General features: G+C 41.4%; 1 protein-coding gene across 2 annotated transcripts in view; it reads left to right on the plus strand.

Moving 5' to 3' along the window:
* Positions 1-26,636, plus strand: part of APP (amyloid beta precursor protein) — a 229,353-nt gene that overhangs the window by 39,219 nt on the left and 163,498 nt on the right. For both annotated transcript variants that reach the window (XM_056327035.1, XM_056327036.1), the window contains exon 2: positions 8,005-8,172. In XM_056327035.1, the coding sequence (XP_056183010.1) occupies positions 8,005-8,172 (168 nt within the window). The remainder of the gene's footprint in view (positions 1-8,004; positions 8,173-26,636) is intronic.

Consider the following 26,636-nt stretch of genomic DNA (forward strand, 5'->3'; position numbering starts at 1 on the left):
AAGAAAGGAAGATAGTTTTTCATTACTTGCCTACACGAGCAGGTTTTTAAATATAAGTAGTCTGTAATACATTTGTGTTCTGTGTAGATACCTAACAAAACTAGGAGGACAACTGGTAGTTTACAGCTTAAATGGGAAGTCTGGCAGTCTGTATTCCGCTACACTCTGTGGTAAAGTTGATGGTTAACCAACATGAAAGAACCCATGGATTTGTCTGGTAACACAAGCCTGTATTAGCATGGTCTTTGCCTGGTTTGAACTGTAGACTTTTGGAATTGAGCAGTGCTCTGCACTTGTAGGGTGCAGCAAACCAGACATAGTCCGGTGGAAGAAACTTGGTCTTTCCACTGGGGATAACAAGGTTATCTCATGTTTTGCTCAGCAAATGTGTAAGGTCAAGCAGAGAGCCCTTCAACACTTACTTTATTTTTACCTCTATTCTTTGCAGGAAAAAATAGCTATGAGCAGCCCCACTTCAAAGATAAAATTTCTTATATTAATAGTCATAGAGGAAGCAAACTGCATTGCATGCAAATTCATGCCACTTTAGTTACCAATTACCAAGAAACCTCAAATTTCAACCTGAATGTGGTATAAAGTTTGGAGGAAGCACAGGCATGGGTTGGAAGGGTGATGTGTTACTTGAGTATGCTTAATTCTTCACAATATTTGAACCCCTTTATATATATATATAATTCTCATCAGAAGCTGTTAAACCTTACAACTGTAGTCATTGACTTCTCGGTTGAAGGGCTGGAACTGGTGTTAGTGTTAAAAATGGAAAGCAGGGAGGAGTTATTTTAATTGTTTCCTAAAACGAGAGCATTTGTTGTTCTTGAATAGGTTATAGATATGGAGCTTGTTATTGAATGGCCTCTCCTTGAAAGTAATTGCAAATGAAACAATTAATACAAATTAAATACACTTTGAAGCCTTATGAAAGTGGCTTCAGGTTAGTGTTTGCAGCATAAAACAACCTAAGTCATAGAAGCAGTCTTGGGAACCTCTGGAGAATGTTTTTTTGATGTTTTGATGTTTCATAATAGCACATACAAGGTTTGATGCTTATTTTCATATTATGTTGTTGTCATTAATTATAAGTTAATAGCAGAGCTATCTGGAGGAAGTTGTGTTTACTTTGGTCCCTTGATGGAAAACCTCTTGAGGGTAAAACCTTGCAGCCTATGTTTTCTGAGGATAGCTTTGGCTGTGAACAAAGCCAACACTTGGTGTTGAAATAGGGATTATGGAGAACTGTTAGCAAATACACTAATTACTTCTGTAACTGCAGAAAGCAATGACAGGAAAAGTGGATGGGGAGAAGGCTATGCTTTCTGTCTTAAACAATGGTGCTTGGTAGGAAAAGGTCTTTTGATATTAAGATGAAATGGTAACGAGCTAAAAATCTCTAAACTTTTTTTTGCTAAATTTATTTAAAAAAAAAAAAAAAGAATTTGCAATTAGCTAAACTTCTTTCAGTCCTCTGTACTCTGCTACCAAAATCCTTTTTGAGTGTCTCGGAAATCATATAAATGGCATCCACATGCGATGTGGATGTGGAGTGCACAGGTGCACTAAAGACCCTTTGAATCTCTCCTCAAATAGATGTGTTGAGTTACCAGGGTTGGAAGAGGGGAAGGCAGAGGCATCTCTGTACTACATCTTAACATGGGAAGTCTTTTAATGCTTGCATGATGCCTTATTTTTTTTCTGTGTTGTATTTAAGTTGACATTTTGTCATCAAATAAATACTTGGAATAACTGTTTTGCCTCACAAAACAAACAGAAAAATTCCACGACACACTTATTTTCAAATACAGCCTCCAGTAATTAAACAGTGTCATTCAGGTGGCTTTGCTAGGGTTTATCTTGTGTTGTCCTAATATGACCAGTTTTGTAAATACTTCTTTGACACAGTCTGGTGGGAAAACAGCTGAATTATATCCCTCTTCTTTCCTTATCCAAAGCAGTTACCACCAATAAGCAGTTACCCAGTGGGCTTTCTCTTCCAGAGTTGTCTTCTCATACCAGTCTTCAGTGTTGATTGGATTTTTTTTTTTTTGTATCCTCACCTAAAGAATGAGTTCTTATTGTGCTTTCTCTTTTGAGAGTAGGCAAAATACTGAAAGTCTGTACTTGAAAGGTATTTTACATTTCTTTACTGTCAAATAATATTTTTAAGCACTTCAGCATTTAGCTGCTCATAAGAAGGAAGCATGACATAGGAGCATGCAGGAAGAAGTACACAAGTGGAGGTGAAATGAGTCTTGCGACTGGAAGACAGACCTCTGAAATGGTAAAACTCTTTGAGGGAGAACCTGCTGTAGCACTGAGCATTACCATGGCCATCGAGCCTTTCTTTCAGAACTTGTACCCTTACTTCACTTTTGAAAGTTAATAATTAAAACATGTCTAACAACTTAATAATTTTGTTTTCTGTATCAAAAATGTCAGGCTGGTGTTGAATGTCTTGTGACATACTAGACTAATGTATTTAAATAGAGCTCTAAGTAGTGTATGATCGATTAAGGTAATGTTTTTCAGAATCCTGTAGTTGTCATTTTTCACATTTAGGTAGTTCCCATTCTAGAAATTGATTTCTGATCCAGATGTCTTGTAAGAGTGATGAGTAGCATTTTGATTGGTCTTTGAAAACTGGATATACTGTGAAAATCCCAGCATAACTTTTGGAGTAACCTTGAGACAGCGTGCTAATTGGTCTAACTGTTATTTAATGATTTGCCAAGAGGCAGGAAAAAAAGCACATGCTATTTCTTCGAGGTCATATGCAAAACAGGCAAAATAATATGTGATTACAGTTTCATGAATATGCTTGGAGTTTTTACTTTTGCAGAATACTAATAAAGCAAATAGTTGCTGTTAATGTAATTTGTGTCGCATGAATTATTCTTTGGGAGACTAATCTGCCTGAGAGCTTTAGGATTAGTCGAGGAGAGATTTGCCACTGCAGGCGTTATTGTAACAAACTGGACTGTAGCTTTATGTTGTTCAGCATTACTGTATAGAAGCTGCTTATCTGTGTAGATCGGTGCACTTGATTATTTAATTGCATTGTAATGCAGATAATTATTCTTGGCAGGGAGGGAATGGAAATAATTAAACCCTTGGCTGTGGAAAAAAAACCCAAACTTGAATGATACATAAAATTCTTCACCAACTGACGTACATTAGCTGGATATACTTTTGATGTAACCAGTGTTTCATGAATTCATGTTACAACAGCATGTATGGGACAAATTGCTTATTACTGCATCTAGTTTTACTCTCATTTCACTCTCCTGCCTTTTTTTTGAGTTGTTTTTCATCTTCCTAAGCATATGTGTTTTAAAGCAAGTGCTGCTCCGTGACTTCCTCCCCATTGTTCAGTCCCCTTTGTGATGAAACTGCTGTTGGATGCTTCTGTTAAAATCGGCAATAATTCATTGGCTTTATGTTATCAGTAACTTTTGCAGACTAGAGACCTCTCTTGAAACTCGTTATCTCAGCTAAGTTTAATCTTTTATTTTTGGCTTGGCTTTAATAGCGAAGCATTGTCACAATGCAGTCCCTGGGGAGAAAACCAAACTGTGTTTCTTCCCCAAGTGCTGTGATGCTTGAGGCTTCCAGTACAAACTCGATGGGAAGGGAGAAAGCTGAATTGTTTCTTTCTCTTGGTGTAATATGCAATACGTAAGTGACACTTGGTTGCTTACCTGGAGATCTCAGAATAGACTCACCAGCAGTTTCTAGCCCACCTTTCATTCCCTGGAAATCTTTTCTAGCACCATCCTAGTGAAAATATAGTTGCAGTGTTGGGTGAAGCTTAGTTTTCACATGGCAGCATAGCCTAGAGGTGCTTCAAGTAAATCAGCTGGAGAAGTTTTCATCATTTAGTTATAAGAGCTGTTAACTTTGGGAGGGGCAAAATTCCCTGTCAGAGGCTGCCATGAGAGCTGAAGGTGGAAGATCTGTATAAACACACAAGACAGGCAGGTGAGCATGTCGGAGGTGAACACTTCTGAACGTTTGCGTGAGAGGTGAAATGGTGTGCAATAACTTTGTTACTGTCCCTTGCTTCACTGGGGTTTTTTGTGCTTTTTCCTACCAATGGATGCCGTGCTGAACACCTGAGCAGAACGATGTTGCAGGGTTGGAAATTGGCATGCAGGCCTTACCGGCTCAGGGTTACTTGTCATAATGAGCATTTTAAAACATAAGGAACTCCTGAAGTGTTTATAAAACTGAGATTTGTGTAGGTGGGAGAGACCCCCAGGTTTGAGAGGAGGCATGGACAGTAACTGTTGGAGAGCCCCACCAGCACCAGTCCGGACCAAAGGAGCCTGAGAGGCTTTGTGTGTTTCTTGGGTTTCATCCTCTCTTATCAATCAGCCTTATAAAAACTAAATTACAACAATGCTTTCTTGAATTAATTTCTTACCTTACTATTCTTAATTTAGGAATGTCCCCTGGATTAAAATAGATTCCATAAAATCAAGGCTATGAGAACTGATCTCTTCCAGGCACCTTTTTCAGCAGGTGCCTTGGGAATGCTCTTGTGTTCAGTCATGGGGCACAGGCAAGAAGGGCAGCGTGGTGCATCTTGCTACCAGGTTTTGATTTGCTGCTTGACTCTGGTGTAAGTAACAAAGGGCTTTGTGTTACATAGGCTTGCTGTAGAGGGCTGCATAGAGAAATGGGGAGAAATCAGAAAATGACTTACCAGAAATACTCTTCTTAACTACCTATTATTTAGTATAATTAGCTGTTTTGGACCAGGAACAGATTTTTAACTTGATGGATTTTGGCTTTTTCCTGCAAACTTTGTTGTAGTCTGAATGATTGCAGAGAAAAACAGTATGTAGAAGAACACACTGCAATATGTCCTTAATGCAGCAGCTGTAGGGTTTTGGCCAACCATCTGAAAAAATTATGTTTTCCTTTTTTTAATGTTAGAATTAACTGCCAGTCACTGTGTGTGTGACATTCACTCTTGGGTAAATGGAAGTAACAATGCTGTGAAGCATATGCTTGCAGAACTGAGTGAAGGGAAATCTTTTAGTCATACGCTTGTTAATAGGGGTGTCTTGCTCAGGTACTGTGAAAAGGCCCAGCAGAAGCTCTAAATGTAGGATATAGGTAACCATATCAAAAAGTGCTCCTAGGCTTGACTGTTGTGTTTTTGGCCATCATCTCTGCAGAAAAGCCTCCGTCAATGTTAGCTGGTTTTGTGGGTTGTGCAGTAAGAGTAATTTCTTGACAAGCAGGCAGCTGCCAGTTTTCATAGGAAGAAGTGCCATAGCAGGTCAGCTGCTTACTTTCTTCAGAAATGAAATATCAAATGGCAACAAAACTTGAATTAGGGGTATATTTATAGAAGGAGCAGGGAGATAACACAAAGGCTGTCTCAACAATGAGTCTATTCTCCTGTTAAAACTTCACAGTGTCACTGCAAGTCTCACCGGTACCGTGCTGAAAGTGGAATGTATAAAATTGCTGCTTATTACTCAAGGTGAGAGGCTTTCAGTTTAAACACCAGGACTGCACTGTGGTAGCAAGCACTTGCCTTCAGACATTAAATAATTCAATGTCCTCCTCCCCTGATCTAAACTGTTTAAAAAGGTGTTATTTCCAATCTGGTTGTTTACAGAAAGTTAATTTGAAAGCTCAGTGTTATATCTCCAGCTAAGATGCAACAGACAAATCCATTAACCTACTATCCTTGCTTTAAGGACACTCTTAACAGAGTTCAACTTGACAAGCTGAGTATTTGAATTATTCATGATCGTGATCTAAATGCTTTAGTTCTGTTTACAGTGTCTGTTAATTGCTCCAGTATTTCTTTATGATTAGAAACATTTAGCTGGCCTAATCAATAAGATGAAGTGCGGTGCTGAGCAGTTCATTAGTGTGCCCCTGTCTGCTCGAAATACAGAAAGCTAAATGTGATCATGACTTGCTCTGGTAATATTATTAAGCTGGGAGATGTCATATTTTTTTCTGAAGGGAATGAGATAATAAGTAGACAGTCATAGGTTGTCATGTTAAGAGTTAAATTGATAGTACTCCAAGTAAACAGCCACTTTTATCCCCCCCCCCAGCTTTAGCTGTCATCTTGGCTATGGATACCAAACAGTTCCCTATTATAAAGCCACAAGGCAAGATCTCCATAAATTTACAATGTATGATGTTGAGTGAAAAAAAATTTTAAATGTGCCACAGTATGACTGCTGTGTACTTTATTAATTTAATAGAGATCTCAGTTGGAGAAGCTGACTGTGAATAGAGTTCACATTCACACATTGCCTGTGGAATGACTTGCTTCTGGTTTTATTAAAATTTTGATAGGGCTGTGTTGCATCTATAGGGGAGGGAAATTCATTAATTTGGAAGATTTTTTTTGCAATTATGTGTTATAGATGTGTCATGTTTGAGATGCTCTCCAGAGTTTCTGAAGATGTTAGAAGGAGTAAGCGTGTGATAGTTTTATTGATCAAGACAAGCCAGACAAGGTGTCATCCCAGTTACTGGAAAATTCTCTCATTACCTAGTGGAAAGACAGTGATGGCTTACTGTTGCATTGTACAGAGTTTATTCATTCCACAGGAGAAGAGAAACTGAAATAGTAAAGGGAAATTTCTGCCAGCAGTGTTCATGCTTTATTTTTAAGCTAAATTGTGGTAACATGTTAACATCTTAAAGCAGGCAGGAAAATATTCTCTCCTCCTCTCTAAAAAAAAATACAAAAAAATAAATACTTGGTTTAATTATGGCATTTTAACTTAGAGTTGTAAGGTAATGCGTTAGGGTAGTTAGGTGTTGACTTCTGCAGTGTTTCTTGGTGTGATACTTTTTATTACTGTAGGCATATAAAATTCACGAAGGTTTTTTGTGTTTGTTTAAACATGCTCCTTTGGAGCATGAGGGGCAATGGAGAGCTGTTGGCTTTTCCCTTGAAAAACCTAACGCAACGAGGACATTTGGTTTTTTGTGGTGTTTCTTATATGGTAAAACTGAAGTGAGTACTTTTAGCTTATACCTTCTGAGGTTGGCTGCACCAGAGGGAAGAGGACTGAAAGAGCTCTTTATTTGTCTTAATGCTGTGGTTCCACAGGAGGCATTTAAACCAATGTTGAGGTTTGTGGGGGAGGAAGATTTAGTTGGTTTATAAATGCAGGTAGGAAGCTCCCAGATGTTCCAGGATTGCATTTAATTTGGAACTGGTTGAGGGCAGCTCTGGTGTTTGGCTCCGTACCCAAGGGGTGATTGGGCACAGGAGGAGGGAGGGAGCGGGGTGCTGAGGGCAGCGTGCCTCAGGAGGCGGTGGGGAGGCACGCCAGGCAGCCTGTCTTAAGTGTGGGTACTTTAATGTTAGGTGGTATTCTTAATACTTTGCTGTGGGCTAGACCTTCAGTAGTCCCATTTTGGTACCACGCCAGCCACTGTATTTTAAGGTTCATTCAAAGCACAGCATAGGTGGAAGCTGGTGCTTTTAACCCACCATCTTTACAAGGAATGATACTAAAGGAAGTAGAGAGGGGCTTGAAAAAAGGGTACATTGTGGCGTGTTGGTGTTTGTTTGTTTGTGGGGTTTTGTTGTTGTTTGGGTGGGGTTTGTGGGGTTTTTTTTAGAAAATGCTTGAGGAAAACTTAATTTTTTTTTAATTGTTAGCGAACCCTTCCCCTTGGTATGCCAAGTAGGTATGGAAAATTAAATTTCTGTAATTACGCCTCAGGTATGCATGTTGTTCTAGGTTGAGCCCAAGTTGATAGGAGGACAGTTTTGGGCCTCAAAACAGTTTGATTACAGCTTTAAAATCTGTGTTCTGGATTTCTGTGAAGACTTAATTTACATTTCTCAAATCTGCCTGAATCAAACAATTTCAGTCTTGTTGCCATGGGTGGGTAAGTGTAGGATTTGGTTCAGACTTGCTTGAGCTGTTCCTGCTTTGGATGGACTCTTAAGACACAAGATCAAAACTTTTTTTTTTCCCCTTATCCTTCCAGGTGCCTGCTGATGGAAACGCTGGGTTGCTGGCAGAGCCTCAAATCGCCATGTTCTGTGGGAAACTCAACATGCACATGAACGTGCAGAATGCAAAGTGGGAATCCGACCCCTCTGGCACCAAGACCTGCATTGGGACAAAGGAAGGGATTCTCCAGTACTGCCAGGAAGTAAGTTGTGTCCTCGGGGACAGCTATGGTGGTTGTTCTTCTGAAGCGTGAAGCAGGCATGTGCTGGAGAGCTGAGTCTGTAGGGACCTTCCCCTGTCTCTTTTTCCCCTCTCCTCTGCTCCATTGCCTTTTTGTCCTTTTTAAAGAAGCTCTTTCCAGAGCCTGTTAAAACAGCTTCAAAAATTTGTTGCTGGGGGTGGTCACTGGGACTCTTGAAAGTCAGCTGTAACATGTCTTCTGTCATCCTGACATGATACTGAAGTACACTGGGACAGTCCAGAGTTACTAGTCTCTGCTGCACACTGAACCATTCAGAGTTTCTTAATAGGAAAAGCTTGCCCTACAGATGAAGTCACAGTGACTGATTTCATATTTGAGAGCAGAAACTTATTACCCACTCACTTAGGTCCTAAGAACAGATTGTGGATCTAATTTTGTTTTGTTTCCATGCTGTGATAGCGTGATAACCTCGTACCAGTGTGTGACAATTTGAAAAGAAAATGTGGGTTTCATGCCATGAAACAAGAGGACATGGCTTGAGTTGCTTCAGTCCTTATGTCTTTCTATAACATCTCTGCCTTTTTTTTCTTTTTTTTTTTTTTAAAAAAAGCAGTATATCTTGCTTCCTAAATGTCAAATCAGTTTCTGTGAAAATGCCTCTTTAGAAAGCAAGATAATTCACTCTTCAGATCTCTGTTGCCTTAGCATTCTTCATTCCTGTACTTTAATCCATTGATTGTTCCTTCTATTTCTTGCAGTGTGTTGTTCAGTTTTTTCTGTGTTTGGGTTTTATGGTCTAGGATATTCATTTTAAGGAAGATACTGTAATGGCTATTAAAATTGATTCTTCACCAGTAGCGTTGTCTTTTTATTAAGAGTATTAGTTTGAAATTCATAATATTTTTGTTTACCGTTAACAAAAATACCAAACGTAACCTCTGTAAGGTTTCAGAGGTTTCTTCTGGTTTTCTGTTTTCTCCTTTGATTTATCTAAATAGAGTTGATTTATGCATAGTGGAATTATTGAGGGTGAGGAAAGGAGTAAGAAGATGGAGGTAGAGAATCAGTGAGTAAAAGTCCACAAGGTAGTAAGTCTCTTTATATGAAGTTATAGGAAGAAATTTACAGGAAGTAAGAGTAGAAAGTTTGGAGGGTTTTAAGGCATAAATAAATAGCTCAGTAGGATGGCAGGCCAGTTACAAATGCTGCAGGTAAGGAACAGTTCCAGAACAAGGACTCAGAGCTGTAAATCTCAGCTGAATGTAAAGTGACTGAAATTTTGGGTAGCATTAAAAAAAAATAATCCAAACAAAAAACCCCCAAACAAACACACACACACACACAAAAAAAAAAAAAAAAACAAAAACCAACAACAAAAAAAACCCCCACTAAAAACCCACCCAGGAAAAAAAGGTCCACAAAACCAAAGCCCAAAACAAACAAAGCAAGCCCCAACACAAAACCAAACAAACCCCACCCTCTTAAGAATAAAGGGAAGAGGAAAGCCAAAGCCGTCAGAAGGTGGTAGCAATGTATTGTTAGGTGACAAAGGGAATAATAAAAATTTTGACTGCATATGAGGAAAAATTTTGACTGCATATGAGGAAAAATTTTGCCATGACAGTGGCCATGCGGTGGTACAGGCACCCAGACAGGCTGTGGAGTCCTAATACTTCAAGACTGGAAGAGCCAAACCAGGGAAGGGTCTGAGCAACGGAGTCTGGCTGAGATGTAAGCCCTGGCTGGAGCAGAGGAAGGTCTGGATGCCCTCTGTAGGTCCCTTTTAACCTGATGATTTATTTTTTTAATCTGGAATTTTCTCCTGAGTGGAGAAACAGAGGAGACTTTCTGTTACTTGAGTTTTTAAGAGTAAATATTTAAACTCCAGTGTGGTGATAGCCTTGATTTGTGTGCTTGACAGTTAATCAGCTTACTATTAGATGATAGTGTCACGACTTTACAGTGTCTCTTTAGCTACAGTTAAAAGTATAGCTTAGGGGGTTCTGCTCTGTCATGGGGCAACATGCTGGCAGGTCTGCTCCCTAAAAATGGGACGGGCATCTTACTGATTTTAGTTAATCTATGTTATTACATGTATGTGATTAAGCAGTGTGCATTAACTTCAAGTAAGCAGTTCTGCTGTGGTGTGTTTAAACATGGGAATCTAGCTAAAAATAACGCTTTCCTTGGCTGTGCTCACCAGTATGCTTTCTGTTTGTTTGTGGGAAACTGCTGATGTCCTGGCTGTCCTGTTCTATCCTTACCCAACACACACCTGAGCTGCGCAACACAGATGGCTGTAGGACACTGGTAGAGAAGGGGCAAGGTGGTCTGGGAGCAAGTACCTGTGGCAGCACCGGCGTGCTCTATCAGCAGCTGGTTTGGGCATGGGGAAGACTTGTGTGAGACCCTAATTTTTAATGCTGGTAATAAATTCAGAAATAGAAAGTACTAGGAAGGTCAGGTCTGCTGACAGCAAGTTAAAAGAAAAAAGCCACATGGAAGTTGATCCAGCCCAGCAGCATGGAAAGAGGCTCCCAGTTCTGCACGACTCTTCCCCCATAGCCCTCCCTGCTTCCCCATGCCTCTGCAGCCAGGTCTGTATGGACTTGGGCTTTGGCCAGGGAAGGGCACTACTGCTTTACTTCTGTTAAACTTTCCCATGACCTGACAAGAGAAACAGATTGGATAAAAGCACCCACTTCTACCAAAGAAATGAATCTGTAGAGAAGTGCTAGTAAATGCAGCTCAAACTAGTTTGTTATCTTTGGGAAACCCCTTGTTGCTTGATCCTCTGATTATGCGTAGTGTCCTGTGGGTAACAAGTGAGGTGGTTTTCCCCTTTCCTTCTGCGAGTCAGCACTTGCTATCAGGGAATGGGACAAATTTGCATTTTTGCGTTAGCAGGAAGCAGTAAGCACCAAGGCTGAGATGTGGTACCTCTTGCATTGGAATAGTATGCAGGTTAATTCTCAATTTAGATTACTTTTGCCATATACAACCTTTCCCTTCCTTCCTTTTCACTCTTGTTCATGATGCTTTTTTCCCCAAAAGAACTGCTTCTTCTTGGGGTGGCTTGTTTTTTTTCCTGGTATAAGCAGAGGCTGAGCATATAGGCTCTGCTAATCAAGCAGACAAGTACTCTTCCTGAATCTATGTTCTTTATGCTCCCTGGCACTGTGGCAGCTTCCTTGGTTCTTTGGTCTTGCTGTAGCAGCAGCTGTCAGTACCACTCTGCTGAGGTACTGGGGTTTTTTTTTCCCCCAGCTCTGAGCAGAGCCCTGAAATGACAGGGAGCAAGAGAAGGCAAGGTATTTATTTTTCTTTTCCCTCCCTGCACCTCTAATGAGAAATCTGTCTGTCCTGGGTTTTGTTGCAGATACCTTACGTGGCTCTGTGCCACGCATTGTGATTATGGCTGTAATGCAAGAGGTGATGCTCTACTGCAGTAAATCCTGTAGAGCTAGCCTATGTACCTAGTTCATCCTACACCAGGGAAAGAACAGAGGGACATACTGAAAGGAGCCAACTCAAGGAGCAAGTGCAGTGGAGGTCTCGCTCTGTGGCTCCTTGGCTCTAAAATAATTACAGAGTTAGTATATTTTATCAGGAGACTCCACTTCCTTCACTGTTAATCCATAATGTTACTACATTCATTCTCTGGCTTTGTTTTCTTCTTTAAAGGTATCTTTCAGAAGATGCAAAATAGTATCTCCCCCTTCAGCAGAGCTTACAAGTAGGTGCATTCCTTTGCCTCCTTGTAAGCTCTTTTTAAAAAGAGCTTTTCTTGACAATGCAAGGCTTGATGCCTGGGTGGTGGGCACAGCACTGGCCTGGAAGGTTCGTGGAGTACAGAAGGATTTATATTTCTCCTTCAGAGAAGATGTTCTGGGAGCCTTGTATCTTGAGATTCTCATCATTGCCTCTCCTCATCCGCTGCCAGTGTAGGTGGATTTTGAAGTCTTGATGCAGGAGGTATCGGTAGAGGAGCATTGCAGGGGCAGAAAGAGAGGAATGGGGAATAAGCAGAACCGCCTACATGTTTTAAAGATTTATGTCGCTGCTTGTTGCTTCGCTGCTTTTGAGTGGGAGCTCAGTGCAGCACAGGAACTGTCTGAATTTATATTTGGATGACACGTCACACAGTTTAAAGATGACAAAGCTGAGACTGTACATTGCTTATTTGAAAGGAAATCAAGATACTTGAATGCTGCCTTCTAACTTCCTTGACTTCAGTTAAACTCTGCTACTGAAGTCACAAGAAGTGGTTCTGAAAACACAGCACATCCATTTCCTCTGCCTTCAAACCTGCATGTTCTTCATGCAGTGCTCAGCCTAAGCTGGTGGCTTTTCTTTTTTTTTTTTTTTTAAATACAGCAAAATCAAGCTTTTTTTGGGGTAGAATGAGATGCTGGTTAGAGAAGTACAATTTACTAGTGGTTTCTTTTAATGTCAAACTAGCTAGCAGGTTGCTATATTAATTGTACTTATTACTGCAAAGTAGAATGACATGGGCTTGATATGCAAACAGCTGTCAAATGGAATGCTGCAGTTTCTAGAAGAACGTTGCATTAATGTAAAGGGAGTGGTTACACCTGTGTGTGCCAGCATCGTTAAGGTGTTGTGAGTGTACCAGCTGACACTTCAGATCAAGCCATTGGTCGATCTAGTCGTGCTGCTGACACTGCAGTACCAGCTGTTTCAGAGGGATGTTGGAAAAACCCTGCTATACACAATTACTGGATAACTAGCCCTCTGGGGGAAGCGTCTTCCTAACAGCCCCTGATGAGTGGTTTGCTGATGTCCAAAAACAGGTGGGGACCGCTGCTCCTGGGTTTTGCTTTTTGTTGTTGTGTGGAAGAAACCAGGTACCTGCACCCACACATGTTCAAGTGCCAGGGTGACACATTACTGTTGAAGGAAAGCATGTTTCAGAGACGATCAGCTCCTTGACTTGCTGAACAGTTTTCATAAAACTGCCCTTTGGCAAAGTATGTGTTTTCAGAGTCACATGAATATGCAGAGTAGGAAGATACTTTAGGTGTGCTTAGTTCCCTGCTTAAACAGAATGTTCAGATAGAAGATATTGGTATATGTTTTATTATATTAGCAATTTTGAACAGATACTATGTGCTGAATTTTATGTCTAGTAATTAGGATACATTATACGAGTTCCTTGAAGGACTGAAGCTATTTTGCCATCTGTGCTGAACTCAGTGTCCAAAATTAATTGTAAAAACAACACTTAGAACTGGCAAAATTTAGTCTTGTCTGATGAATGTGGTTTTCCCCCCACTTAGTTTAATTTGAAGGTGCTCATCTCCATTTTAAGTGTGCATGGAACTGTGGGGTGTTTGTGGGGTTTTTGTTGCATTTGGTTGGGGGGTTTTTTGTTGGTTTTTTTTTTTTTTTTTTCCTCCAAAGAACAAACCAAAACTATAGTAAAACTAGTTTGGGTCTGGATATTACATGTATGATTGAGCAGATGGAGTATAAACCTGGGACCCCAGAGATTGAGCTGCGTCTTGTAATCAGCAGCTGGCTCACCATGGAATCTTTGGCTAGATGCTTAGAATAACTTTCAGATACAGAGTGCTTGTTGGCTTTGGCAGGTGTTACACATGGCATCGCTGAAACCACCACATCATGACTGCTTGGCTTTTGTAAAGTCATGACATGTCTGCTTTCTTTGTAAACATCATTGAGATCCATGAGCATCTTGCCTTGGATGCATACTTGTTACGGAAGTCCTCCCCAGAAATAAAAAAATGAATTATAAATGCATGCTGCTATGCTTTTAACTATATCTGTGTTACATGAAGCAGAAAATGGTAGGATAAATTCAGATAACAGGTAATTCATTATATCTGTAAAAAAAACAGTGTTGACACTTCTAATCTCTAATCATAATACTTCCAAAAATTATGTTCTTGTCATTTTCTCAAGTCTTCTGTGTTTATGCCGTGTGTTTACATAAGTTGCTGGTGAAGCCCAAAGCCGCTTCTTAGCCAGGTCCAGTATAAGCTGGAATGTGACCATAATAAGGTTTGACATAAATTCAGGCCACAACCCCCAGCTTTAAAGCAGTCTTCAGGTCCTCTATTTTGTACATGGGCCAAAACAGCCAACAAATGACTGCCCCATCTTCATTTTTATTTACTTCCTCAGCTTCCTACTGCCACAGTCTCCAATAATCCCTCTGTGCTTGTTGCTCTGGGGCCCATGCCAGGCAGAATCAGGCAGAACTGATGGCAGTGGTTCCCTCCCTCTCTAGTCTTTGTCCTTGTTAAGAGGTCCTGAAGATTTGTTAAAGGTTTTGTTGAACTGCCAGCGATGCCGATGATTTAAAAAAAAAAAAATAGTTTTGCCTTCTCTTTAGAGAATTTGAGATGAGATGAAAATGGTCTTGCTGCTTTGATAATGGTTTCTCTCCATGTTACCTTGTCACTTTCATCCTAATGTGAATTGTTTTTAATCTAGGCTGCATAATGTGCTCTTTCCAGTTTCTCAAACCAAATAGCCACTGTATTGAAGAAAAGAAATTAATTTTAAACCTGTGCTACTCTAAATTCAACAGCCTAAAAAGCCATACATTTTGCTCTGAGAAACTTGCTCAGGAAAATAACCTATTTAATGAAACAGCATGGAAAACATACAGATTTTTGGCAGCACAGACAGTCCTTAAAAACAAATGACATTTTCAAGAGAAATGTGTGTTGGTATATTCTGAGATGTGTGCAGTCATGCTTAAAAGCTTGGGTGCATGGTATCTTAGCACTCTTCACATTGATTGTTAAGGTTTTTTGTTCTACTTAGGTTTTGGTCCACAGCAAAAGTTGAATTGGTTCACTCTGTCTGCCAGTGCTTAAATCTCATTTGCTTCAATGAAGGCTTAGATTTTAGAAATGCAGAGTCTTCTATTGATGGTATATTTATCTTGCAGTTAAACCTTAGTATGCTCACCATATAACCTTCTTGAGAAAGAAGCCTGGGCTTTTTAGCCTAGACTGTAGTTTATAATTTAATGTATTTCAAATCAAGTGACTTATAAACGGGGAGCATATGTTGCAAGATAATGTCTGCTTTTTCTTTTGTTGATAATAAAATGGCCCTCTCTGTTCTTCCCTACACAGACCTTTTTTTGCATGTCTTGAAAAGAAATTAAATGAAAAATATCGGGATCTCAGTATGCTGTTGCTTTTATGATAAATTTTTCAACTCCTTTTGAAGTAACATGTTTTTCTTGTGGAAGGAAGGTGCTTCTGCTTTGAAGCTGAGGGAGGGAACAGAATGAAAACGGATGAGGATTGCCTGCATAAATATATATTTAGGTAAATGTGTATTGCAGTGTTTAATGAAGCTGCAATGCTGCATTTTCCCCTAGATTAATTTTGAATTTCAGAGATATGATGGACTAGACGAATGGCTCAACTTAAGCAGCGGGTTCCACCGGCGTAGTCTTTATGCCAGGAATTATTGTTTCTTCTGTTCTCTTAAATACATGAATGCCAGGGCTGTGTGCAGGTTAGTGCTGCTGCCTTTTTTGGTTCACAGTTGAACTAGGAGACAACCATTTAGCATGTGATCAGGATGTCAAAAGACACCTGCCAAACTGGAGATAAAACAGACAAGAAGAAAATGTGTTACATTATCATCAGCATGCTGTGCTCTGTGCTTGCAGTTACAGACCTTAAGGTTACAAAAGAACTGGCTAACCGCGCTTGCACAAGTCTCTGGATGCCTAGGGGAGAACAGTGAAGCTTGACTTGCCGAACTCTTGGCATTACTGAAGCCCAAGAAACTTCTGAAGGCTGTGTAGTGTTGGATGTGATCTGTAGAGATGTTACCTCTCCTGCATCCGTGCTGTTGTATAGAAGGTGCCCTGAGGAACTCTACTGCTGCATTACACCATTCCTTTTTCCTTCTTACATAGTTATTGAAGTAAGTTGTCTGCTGTTTTCTTTAGATAGGTCTCCCAAACCTAGAATCATTTAGGTTGGAAAAGACTCTTGAGATAATAAAGTCCAACCATTAACGCAGGACTGCCAAGTCCATCACTAAACCATGTCCCTAAGTGCCACATCTCTGTGTTGTTGGGTTTTTAACACCTTCACGGATGGCGATTCCACCGCCTCGCCTGGGCAGTCTGTTCCAATGCTTGACCACCCTTTCGGTGAAGAAATTTTTCCTAATATCCGGTCTAAACCTCCACTGGCTTATGTTGAGGATGTTTCCTCTTGTCCTGTCGCTAGTTATCTGGGAGAAGAGACTGACCCCCACCTGCCCACAGCCTCTCTGCAGGTAGTTGCAGAGTGGGGTTCAGTCTCCTGAGCCGCCCCCTCTCCAGAGGGAACAACGCCGGCTCCCTCAGCCGCTCCTCGTAAGCCTTGTGCTCCAGAGCCTCCACCAGGTGAGCTGCCCTTCCCTGCACACGCTCCAGCGCCTCTACGTCCCTCTTGAAGTGCAGGGCCCAAAACTGAACACAGTATTCAAGGTGTGGCCTGACCAGTGCCGAGCACGTGCGGACAATCACTGCCCTAGTCCTGTGGCCACACGATTTCCGATACAAGCCAGGATGCCCTTGACTGCCTTGGCCGCCTGGGCACACTGCTGGCTCGTGTTCAGCCGGTTATCGACCAGGACCCCCCAGGTCCTTTCCTGCTGGGCAGCTTCCCAGCCACTCTGCCCCAAGCCTGTAGCGCTGCATGGGGCTGCTGTGACCCAGGGGCAGGAACTGGCACTTCTCCTTGTTGACCCTCATACAGTTGGCCTCAGCCCATCGATCCAGCCTGTCCAGATCCCTCTGCAGATCCTTCCTACCGTTAAGCAGACCAACACTCCTGCCCAGCTTGGTGTCATCTGCAAACTCAGTGAGGGTGCACTCAATCCCCTCATCCAGGTCATTGATAAAGATATTAAACAGGACTGGCCCCAGTGCTGAGCCCCGGGGAGAACACCACTTGTGACCAGTCGCCTGCTGGATGTACCTTTGTTTACCACCACTCTTTGGGCCTGGCCATCCATCCAGCTTTTTACCCAGCATAGAGTACACCTGCCCAAGGCATGAGCAGCCAGTTTCTCCAGCAGAATGCTGTGGGAGATGGTGTCAAAGGCTTTACTAAGGTCCAGATAGCCAACATCCACAGCCTTTCCCTCATCTTCTAAGCGGGTCATCTTGTCATAGAAGGAGATCAGGTTGGTTAAGTAGGACCCGTCTTTCACAAACCCATGTTGGCTGGGCCTGATCCCCTGGTTATCCTGTACACACTGTGTGATGGCACTCTGGATGACGTACTCCATAACCTTCCCTGGCACCAAGGTCAGACTGACAGCCCTGTACTTGCCCAGATCCTCCTTTCGGCCCTTCTTGTCAATGGGCATCACACTGGCTAACCTCTGCTCTTCTGGGATCTCCCCGGTTAGCCAGGACTGTTGATAAATGATGGAGAGTGGACTGGTGAGCTCCTCTGCGAGCCTCCTCAATACCCTCGGGTGGATCCCATCCGGCCCCATAGACTTGTGTGTGTCTAAGTGGAGTGGCAGGTCACTAAGTGTTTCTTCCTGGACTGTGAGGACTTCATTCTGCTCCTTGTCCCTGTCTTCCAGCTCAGGGGGCTGAGTACCTTGAGGGTGACTGGTCTGACTATTAAAGACCGAGGCAAAGAAAACATTAAGTACCTCAGCCTTTCCCTCAACCTTCATGGCAATATTCCACCCTGCATCCAATAAAGGATGCAGATTACCCTTGTCCCTCCTTTTGTTTCTAATGTATTTTTAAAAACACTTTTTGTTACCTTTTACAGCAGAGGCCAGCCTGAGTTCTAGCTGGCCTTTCGCCTCTCTAAGCTTCGCCCTGCAAAACCTCGCGATCTCCTTATAGTCCTGTGGAGCTCCCTGCTCCTTCTTCCAAAGGTGGCAAACTCTCCTTTTTCCCTGAGTTCCAGCTAAAGCTCGCTGTTTGGCCAGGCCCACTTAAAGATATTCTTCCCCACCCAATAATACCTTTAAGTATTTATGTATTTACACCTAATATAAATTAGGTATATTTGTATGCCTATATGTGTTTATATACCTGCACAGTTAAACACTTCCTTCTTGAAGAATGTCCAGCCCTCCTGGACCCCGTGGCCCTTCAGGCCTGCCTCCCAAGGGACTCTGTCAACCAGTCTCATAAATGGGCCAAAGTCTGCCCTCTGGAAGTCCAAGGTAGCCATTCTGCTGACCCCCTCCTTACTTCCCTGAGAACTGAAAATTCCTGTCATCTCCTTATCTCTATGCCCAAGACATCCCCTGGCTACTACATCACCCACTAGTCCTTCCCTCTCCTCAAACAGCAGGCCCAGCGGGGCACCTTCCCTAGTTCACTCACTGACTGGCTGTGTTAGGAAATTACCTTCCACACACTCCAGGAACCTCTTAGGCCATTTCCTATCTCCTGTGTTGTATTTCCAGTGGATTTCTTGTATTTCCAGTGGACATCTTAACACTGTAGCTCTGAGGTGGACTGGTAGCAGCTATTCCTTAAAAAATACTATAAGCCTAAGAGGTACTAATCATGAAGTGAAATGATTACCTTAAGTTTTTTGAAAAAGTCTGTTACAAATACACAGCTGTTGCATATATTCCTCCCTTTTAAGGAGGAAATGTCCATGCTAGTCTACCTTTCTTTTTTCCCTCCGGATTTTCAGACCATGCTTGCATGGACACTTCAGTCTGGCACAAATCTCTCCCACCTTTTGCTAAAGGTCACCCTGGGTCCTCTTTAACTCCTGGCACTTTCCACTGTGATGCAGTTTTTATTCATAGGGGGGATGTTTTCAGAGACAGGTCAGTTCCTTGATGCAGCTTCTGTGTTAGCAGTGGCTCTTGGAGAGTTAGCAGTAAATGGACAAGAGATGCAATAACACAGGAATTGCCCCCTGGAAGTGTCAAACTGGAGTCCAATTAAAGGCACTGAAACCACAGCCCTGGCGTCTTCAGGGTTACTCTGCCAGATGGATGGGTGCAAGTGTGACTCCTTTTTGGGGATGGTACTTACGAGAGCTGAGAGGCTACCTGCAGAGTTTGGGTGGTCTTGAACGTTCAGGTGCTTCAGCTCTTTCTAGTCTTCATCAAGTCTCTGTGCATGATTGTGTATGTGTGAGTAGGTAGTACGCTTTGTGGTGGTTGTATTTTTTGGCTCATCCACACCCCTTTTGGATGGCTCTGTAGCTTTCCTGTGCTGTATTTTACTGCTTTTCCTTGTGGTGGTAACTGTTATTCTCTTCTGGGGTTTTTCCTTCCTTTTTCTTCTTGGGGGTGGGGACCGAGTTTGGGGGGATTATTTCTTTTTTCTCTTCACGTTTGTCCGTCGTCTTTGAAATAGATGGAATTTGGCTGCATATTGACTACAGGCATGTTTATTTCACTGTAAAGCTGCATATAAGCTTATTAGTAGCAAATGGTGGGGTGATCTGGCTAGTTGGTAGCCCAGAGTAGGTTCACGTTCATGTCTGTCTTTTTGCAAGTAAAAGGGCATGATGCGCATAGATTCCGATGTCAGTTTTGCAAGCAAAAATAAAAAAGGGAAAGACAGTTTCTTTTGGTCCATGGCTTTGAAGCTGTCAGAAAGGTGATGCTTGCTTGAATTCATAGCAGGGCAATACCCTAAGGTTGGATGGTGGAAATGCTTCTTGATTTCTGGGACATTCAGTTTTTTCTCAAGGAGTTTATTACCACTGCTTTCTAATTCATACAATGAATCCAGTTAGCTTTTATCCAATTATAATTATTATGTAGTACTGTACTGAGTGCCTGCTTTAATCTTCCAAGTACTATATACCTCTGGCTAATAAAAAATCCCACTGATAATCTGTTTTTATAATGTGTGTTCCTTGCAGAAAATTGTTTTAGATGGTTGTGGATTAATTATAATCATGGAGAGGTTTCTGAATATCTAGCCAATTATTGACGGATTTTTCCACCGTTTTCCTTTATATACATAGTGTTGTTTTTTTTAAATAGTTTAAACAGAATTTTAGCTGTTAATTAGCTTTTTTTTTTCACTTGAGGAGGGTGAGATTTTTCACTCAGTGGGTGTTACTGAAAATTGGTAATGAAAATATTTAAAAGGTGAGGATTTTAGATTTTTAGATTTTTTCAGAGTTCTTGAGGCATCTGGCTTATGCTGAAACTGAAAACAGAGCATTGGATGTGAAGTCCCTAAGATTGTTCCAAATTGTTATGAAGCCTCAGGGTGAATCCTTGGTAGGGAAAGGGAAATTGTCCTTCTCCTTAGTGAAGACTGGAGCTTCTGCTAGAAGGATACCGTGTAGTGTTCACAAGATGCATCACAATATCTGTTGTAAAGTATCAGCTTTGTGGGTGCCGCTAGTTGTTGTGTATGTTAACAAAAAAAAAGGAAAATTACTTGTAATGACAAAACCATGTTTAATTTTTTTCTTCTGTCTGGGTATGAATATTGAAACAGGAATCTGCTAACCTGGATATGAGGAAGTATCATCTGATACAATTTTTTTTCTTGCCAGCATAGTAATCTTTCTATAAATACCATTGTAGGTCAGAAAAGCACTGACCCCATGGGAATTTAATGATGTACAAGAGGTCCAATTCCAGCTGTTTGAAGAAACTGCATAATGTTTCCGTTAGAATATAAACCAATGTGACTTAATTTATTTGGTTTTTATCCTGTCATATGTCTTCTTGAAGAACAGCGATAATTAAGCATTTATAAAATGCTTAATTTCCTCCATTCATTACTTGCTCCACTTGGCCTGGGAAGACAGCTCAGCCAAAGAGTTGTGGTCAATAAATGGCTGCTTTGTAAATTCAGCTTCTGAGCTGCACATGAGAAACTATTATTTTTTGAGGTGATACGAAGATCCTTTAGGGGTTTTTTTTGCTTTTCCTTGTTTGAGCCAATTACAGACTTTTTTTGAAGATAATATTTTATTTAGAATATTTTTTTAAACATCTGTGAAGTGTTGCAACTATCATTGCTTGTCCCAAGTTCCCACACAGCTTGGCAAGCCTGTACACTCCATCTAAGAGGAAAAAAAATAATCAGAAGGTATTGTCCAGGAAGGAGGAATTAGATTTATGCTTCTAAACAAGGAACCTAAGGGGATTTGGTAAGACAGATCTTATTAAAGCTAAACTTGTAATACCATGTGAGTTAATATGTGTATACTTTTTAGTATTTTAGAGGAGATTGTCATAGAAACTCTCATTTTGAGCTGTTGCTGAGAACACATCAGTGGATATGCTAATAGGCAATTACTTGCTGAAGTTTTGAAGATGGATTTTAAGATTTTATTGCCAATACAGATCAGAGCCGCTCCACTGAGCTGTGGTGTGTTCTTAACACAGTCCCACCCCTCTACCCCAGGTATTGCATGCAGGGGCACTGCTCTGGTTTGTAGTTTGGAGCAACACGGACAGAGATGTCTCCCGTATTCAGCCAGCTTTGAAGTTCCTGAATGTCCCCATTTTTGCATACTTTCAACTTTAGTATCTTGAGCTGTTGTAGCTTAAGATCTGTAGAAGAACAAACAGTCTTTCCTAGGAGACGGTCACATTGTGTGAGCTAATTTTAGCGTTTCTTACCAAACTAACAGGAGTACTGCTGCAGAGCGGTTTAGTAGAATTGTTGAGCCTAAGTGGTACATGCTGTCGCAGAAAGAGTCAGTTTTCTTCCCCTCTTCCTCCTCATTTCTGCTCTGCCAGATTTTAGCATATGTCTAATCTTGCAGTGAGGAAATTTAGGGAGTTTTGGCACAAAGCTAACCCCTCTAAACAAACCGAAAAAGGTACGAGTTTGTGTCTGACCCAGGTCACCAAGGGTCAGATGAGCTGAAGCGCTAACATGAGAGATGGAGAGAGAGGGCAGGACTTTCCCTTCTTGTGACAGCTGACCAGGTGATGGCTTTGCTATGCTGTTTGAACTGCCTGTGAGGGAGAAGCTTTTTAGATATTTCTGAAGGCATTACGGCTTTCTACCTCTTGGCATTTTCAAGTATATTTTCAGAAGAACACATCCAGTTAAAAGCTGAATTTTCCCAGCAAGTTTTCTCTGGCAATAGGTAACATGAACAGTTCAGCTGGGGAAAAAAATGCATGTTACTAGGTCTACAAGACAGATGTCAAATCAAGCCCATAATGAAGAGCAGGCCACACGTTAATCAGAGATGCAAATGTGGCTCCATCATTTGATTTTGGGTAGCAGTAGGAACAAAAGAGGAAAGCAGATAGATTCAAAATACCAAAATCTGCAGAAAAGGAAAGAAAAGAAGGCAGGTGAAAATAAAGAAATGTGAACAAGGTTGGTATTTTTGGGCAGAATGATGACACCAGGAATGACAAAGGAAAATTGGCAGTTGAATGGAAGACTGAGAAATTTGATGTAGTATCCTTGCAGTGGTTATCCAATCTGAATTTCAGTTTTCTTGGGTCATTCGCTAACTCTTCTTCCACTGACCTGCCATAGGTATTTTGAGAAAAAGTATCTGGACTCTCCATCTCAAATGTAGAGTCCCAACTGATGCTGGTTTTGCTGTTGCTTTTGCTTCTGCCAGGGTCTTGCAGCCGGAGGTGAAGGAGGAGTGGCTGCACTCAGGAGCATCAGTCTCATGCTGTTATCAAAGATTAGGGTTCTTTGTGGCTGTTGTATAGCAAACTAAAATCCTGCCTTAAGCATAATGCAAAAGTGGATTTGATACTTGCAAATTAGTGAGGTGTATCAATTTATCACATTGTGTAGCCATGTCGTAGGGTTTCTTGTGGGAGAAGCTCTGTGCTGTCTTATGGGATGTTAGAGGGTCAGCCTGGTGGTTGTCACAGGGCTGCAGCAACAGATGGGTGCAAAACGGCTCGCATTGCACTAGGAGTTTGATACAGGATAATTTGAGGTCTGTGCAAATCCTTACATTGACTTTGCTTAGATTAATCTTTGGAGAAGGAACTTCAGTCTACTTTAACATCTCACTTTTGTGAGTACTGAAGAAATGAAAGCTTATCTCTGAAACAGTTACCCTGCTAAACAACAGAAACTGCTAAGCCGCAGAGTCAGTAATAAAGTAGATTTCAAGATTATGCTATGATGTAGATAAAAGCATTTAACGCTTTGATCTGCTGCTTTTGTTTCTGAAAGCATCCAGCAGAAGCATAGGTGCAGTTCTGTGAGGCAAGAAGTAATCTCTTTCCCAGGATGAGCCAAGGTGGTGTGGAATGTTAAGGATTTCTTGTTTCTTCTTTTTTTCATAAGTTTGAAAATCCTTTCCATCAAGAAGTACTTGATTGGAATGGTCAAACTTTATTTTTACTTCAGTCCAATTCAGTGAACTTTGTTCCTGTTGGAAAAACGGTGCCAAAGATTGTTTTGAATTAAATGTATTGTTTGCCAGTAAAGAAGTAAAAGTAGAAGAAGAGACATACAATAAATTATCATACTTAGTTTAATGTTACAGTTCTTTCTGGATTTTGAGGAACTAGAAAATTGGAGGATTATTAAGAACAAAAATTACTTGATTGTGTTACTGCCACCTAAGTCGCAATTACCATGACTCCAGATGTACCTGATGTGTAGCAATTAATACAAAAAATACTTTTTTCCCTACTTAGCTACTATTCACGATTCTAATCTCTAAAATACTGTTGTAGTAATCACTTTTGATGATGGAAAAGCAAGTTAGTTTGATGTCAAAGCTTGAGTTTAATAGTACTTATCAAATAGTACTTGAAACCTCTTTCTTGTTATTCTTTCCTTGATGGCTTTGCTGGCCTTTCCTACAGAGAACTTCCTGTTCTTGAGGTGCTCTGAGCTTGTTTAGTTGGGTGCAGTCACAACAATTGCATGTTTATTAGTTGCCTCAACCAACTGGTTAATTGGGGAATTGTTACACAGTGAACAAGAAGAAATGATAGTGGGCTCTGGTAGACTCCATCAACACCTTTTGTCAGTTGGTGTACTCGGCATGTGGTGTCCTGGACATTCATAGCCTCTGTTTTCTTAGCTTCAGAATTGGAAATGTTAATCTGCATCATGCTAAATGTCTTTTTTGTGGGTCTGTTGTGTGTGTTCCCCCCCACCCCTGCTACCAGCAGTAAGAGTAAAGTAACTGAGGGTCTTCATATACTGTTCCCTCTGTGAGAGATATTTGTGTATCTGCCTGGTAGGACCCTATCAGAGGAACCTGCCCTTCATCTGTGCGAAGGGCACTGATACCCAGCACAGGAATAACTGAATGCTCTAGGCAGCAAAAGGACTGATGCTATGCCTCAGACCTGCTCTCTCAATTTGATCTTTTTATTAAAGAGTGTTCAACCGGGGTCGCATTTCTTTCCTGATTTTTTAATGTTACCGTACCATTGGCCCAGCATATCTTAAAAATAACAGTCAGCAAGACAGGAAACCAACCTGAGAGTGCCAGCAGTCAGGAATGGCTGGGTTTGCAGTTGGAAGCCTGGAGTCTTGTTAATGCAATAGAGAATTTTTTATGGTCTGTCTTTGTGTTTCTTTGGAGATGGTGCCTCAGTGAGAACGGGGGGCAAGCTTCAATAGAAATTAAATCCTATTGGAAACCTCACGCAAAATATTCTACAAGCTTTGAGGTGTGTGAAGCTCAGAAATATCTGGAGTGGAGTTGGTGCTAAGCTCTTAAAAATGAAAGAACTATTTACCTGTTCCTGGCATGTATTTCTAGATGGTAGAAACTGGTTTTGTATCGTGTGTTGGGACCACCTTACTGAGCTAGCATGGTTCAGATTTCAAGTAACAGAGCAGTTCACCCAGGGCTGGAGTCAGAGCTTGGCATGTAGTTGTGTCACACTGCCAGCAACCTGTTGTTACTCATGTTAAGTGGACATCATCTTTTTGTTTCATGTTGAAAGCCCTATTCATACAGTACATAGACTGGGAATATGTGGTGATAGTTGCCTTTTCGACTCTGTGACAGTGTCTGGCTGGTGTGGGTGCTCATTGCTCTTGGCCTGGGTGTTTGCCCTTTGTGCAGGTGGGTTGGGAGATCTGCTGATGAGATGGATGGTACAGAGGGGCATGGGTGTGCTCCAGCTGCGCAGTGTTTCGGATTGGAAAGTGGATGCAGGATTACAGTCCTCCTTACTCTGTCCTTTAAAATTCAGGATTGACACATCTCAGAAGACTCACCATGGACACTCTTTTAAGTTTATTCTAACACTGTCTTTGCTTAGCATGCCTTTGAGCACTTGGAAATGCATGTCTTGTTTCTGCTTGAGAATAAGATCTTACATATATTGGTGTGGAAGTTTTGTTGGATATGATTGGACTTAATAATGTTATGCCACAACAGTGGTGTTCTCCGGGGATTAACATCACTATGGTCAATTGAGTCATTGGGAGCAATTTGAAGTGCTTCTGGTTTCTCCATTTGGCAACCATCCTAATCCTTTTGAGATTGTTCTCTTGTAAGAGAAGAAAAACAAAAAGCTTTTCATTTTTCTGGCTTTCTTTGAGTTGGTGGATTCAATCTTTCTGTTAGAGAAGTCGGTGTCAGGGTTCCCATTGACTTCAGTGGAGCATGCAGTACAAGACCTCAAAAAAAACCGTTTTGCCATCTGTGTGGGAACAGACTGCAGGAGGAAGAAGGCTGGCAAGAAAATGTTTAGCTGCTTTTTCGGTGGGGGGTGGAGCGTTAAGACATTTTGTTCTTTGGTTTGCATGCTTTTGAGCTGCTTCTGTTAACTGTACAGATGCCTATAGACAGCCCAATGACTGGGAACTTCATGTACACCTAGATTTGGTGCTTATATACCTATTTATGAGCAGCTTCTGTCAGAACCTTTTTCCTCCTCATGTCTACAAGGTTCAGTAGCCAGCTCTGTAGCAATGTTTTTTACCTGTAAGTGAAAAAATTACTCAAAAGTTTAGTCTCTAACCTTTGCTGTGCTGTGTGGACAACTTGGAGCTTGTGAGTAGTGGGGCTTGCTGCAAATGTGCAATGGTGGAGCATGGCTCTGAGGGGCTGTGGGCTCCACTTCACAGGTTCTCACTGCCGGAAAATAAACCAGGCTAGGTGGGTCTGCTGCGGTAATGCAGCAACAGGGGGATTTTCTGATACATGGATTTTCACTCTGAAAAAAACCAGTGAATAAGATGTTATGATCTTACCAAAAAACGAGTGCAAACCAAGTGTTACGCAGGTGAATCATCATGGGAGACACTGGATGTGTACTTCTGTTTCAGACCCAGGGCTATCTCAGTCTGCCACTGCATGTGTTGTGCTTGCGTGTGTGCAGTGCTGCAGACTTCAAAGTCTGTTACAGTAAAAGGATGGTAGGGCTTTACTTTATGGTAAAGCACAAATGATGGTGCCCACTTCATTTCTTGCTTTGCTTTCAAACCAGCAGTCACCTGTGGACTCCAGGGCACAGCGTCATCGGACTGATGACTGAAAGCCCTGGTTCTCAAACGGGGAGGTGGTTGTGAG

The sequence above is a fragment of the Falco biarmicus genome, chromosome 2 (genome assembly GCF_023638135.1).
Source record: "Falco biarmicus isolate bFalBia1 chromosome 2, bFalBia1.pri, whole genome shotgun sequence".
In the NCBI taxonomy this organism is placed as follows: Eukaryota; Metazoa; Chordata; class Aves; order Falconiformes; family Falconidae; genus Falco; species Falco biarmicus.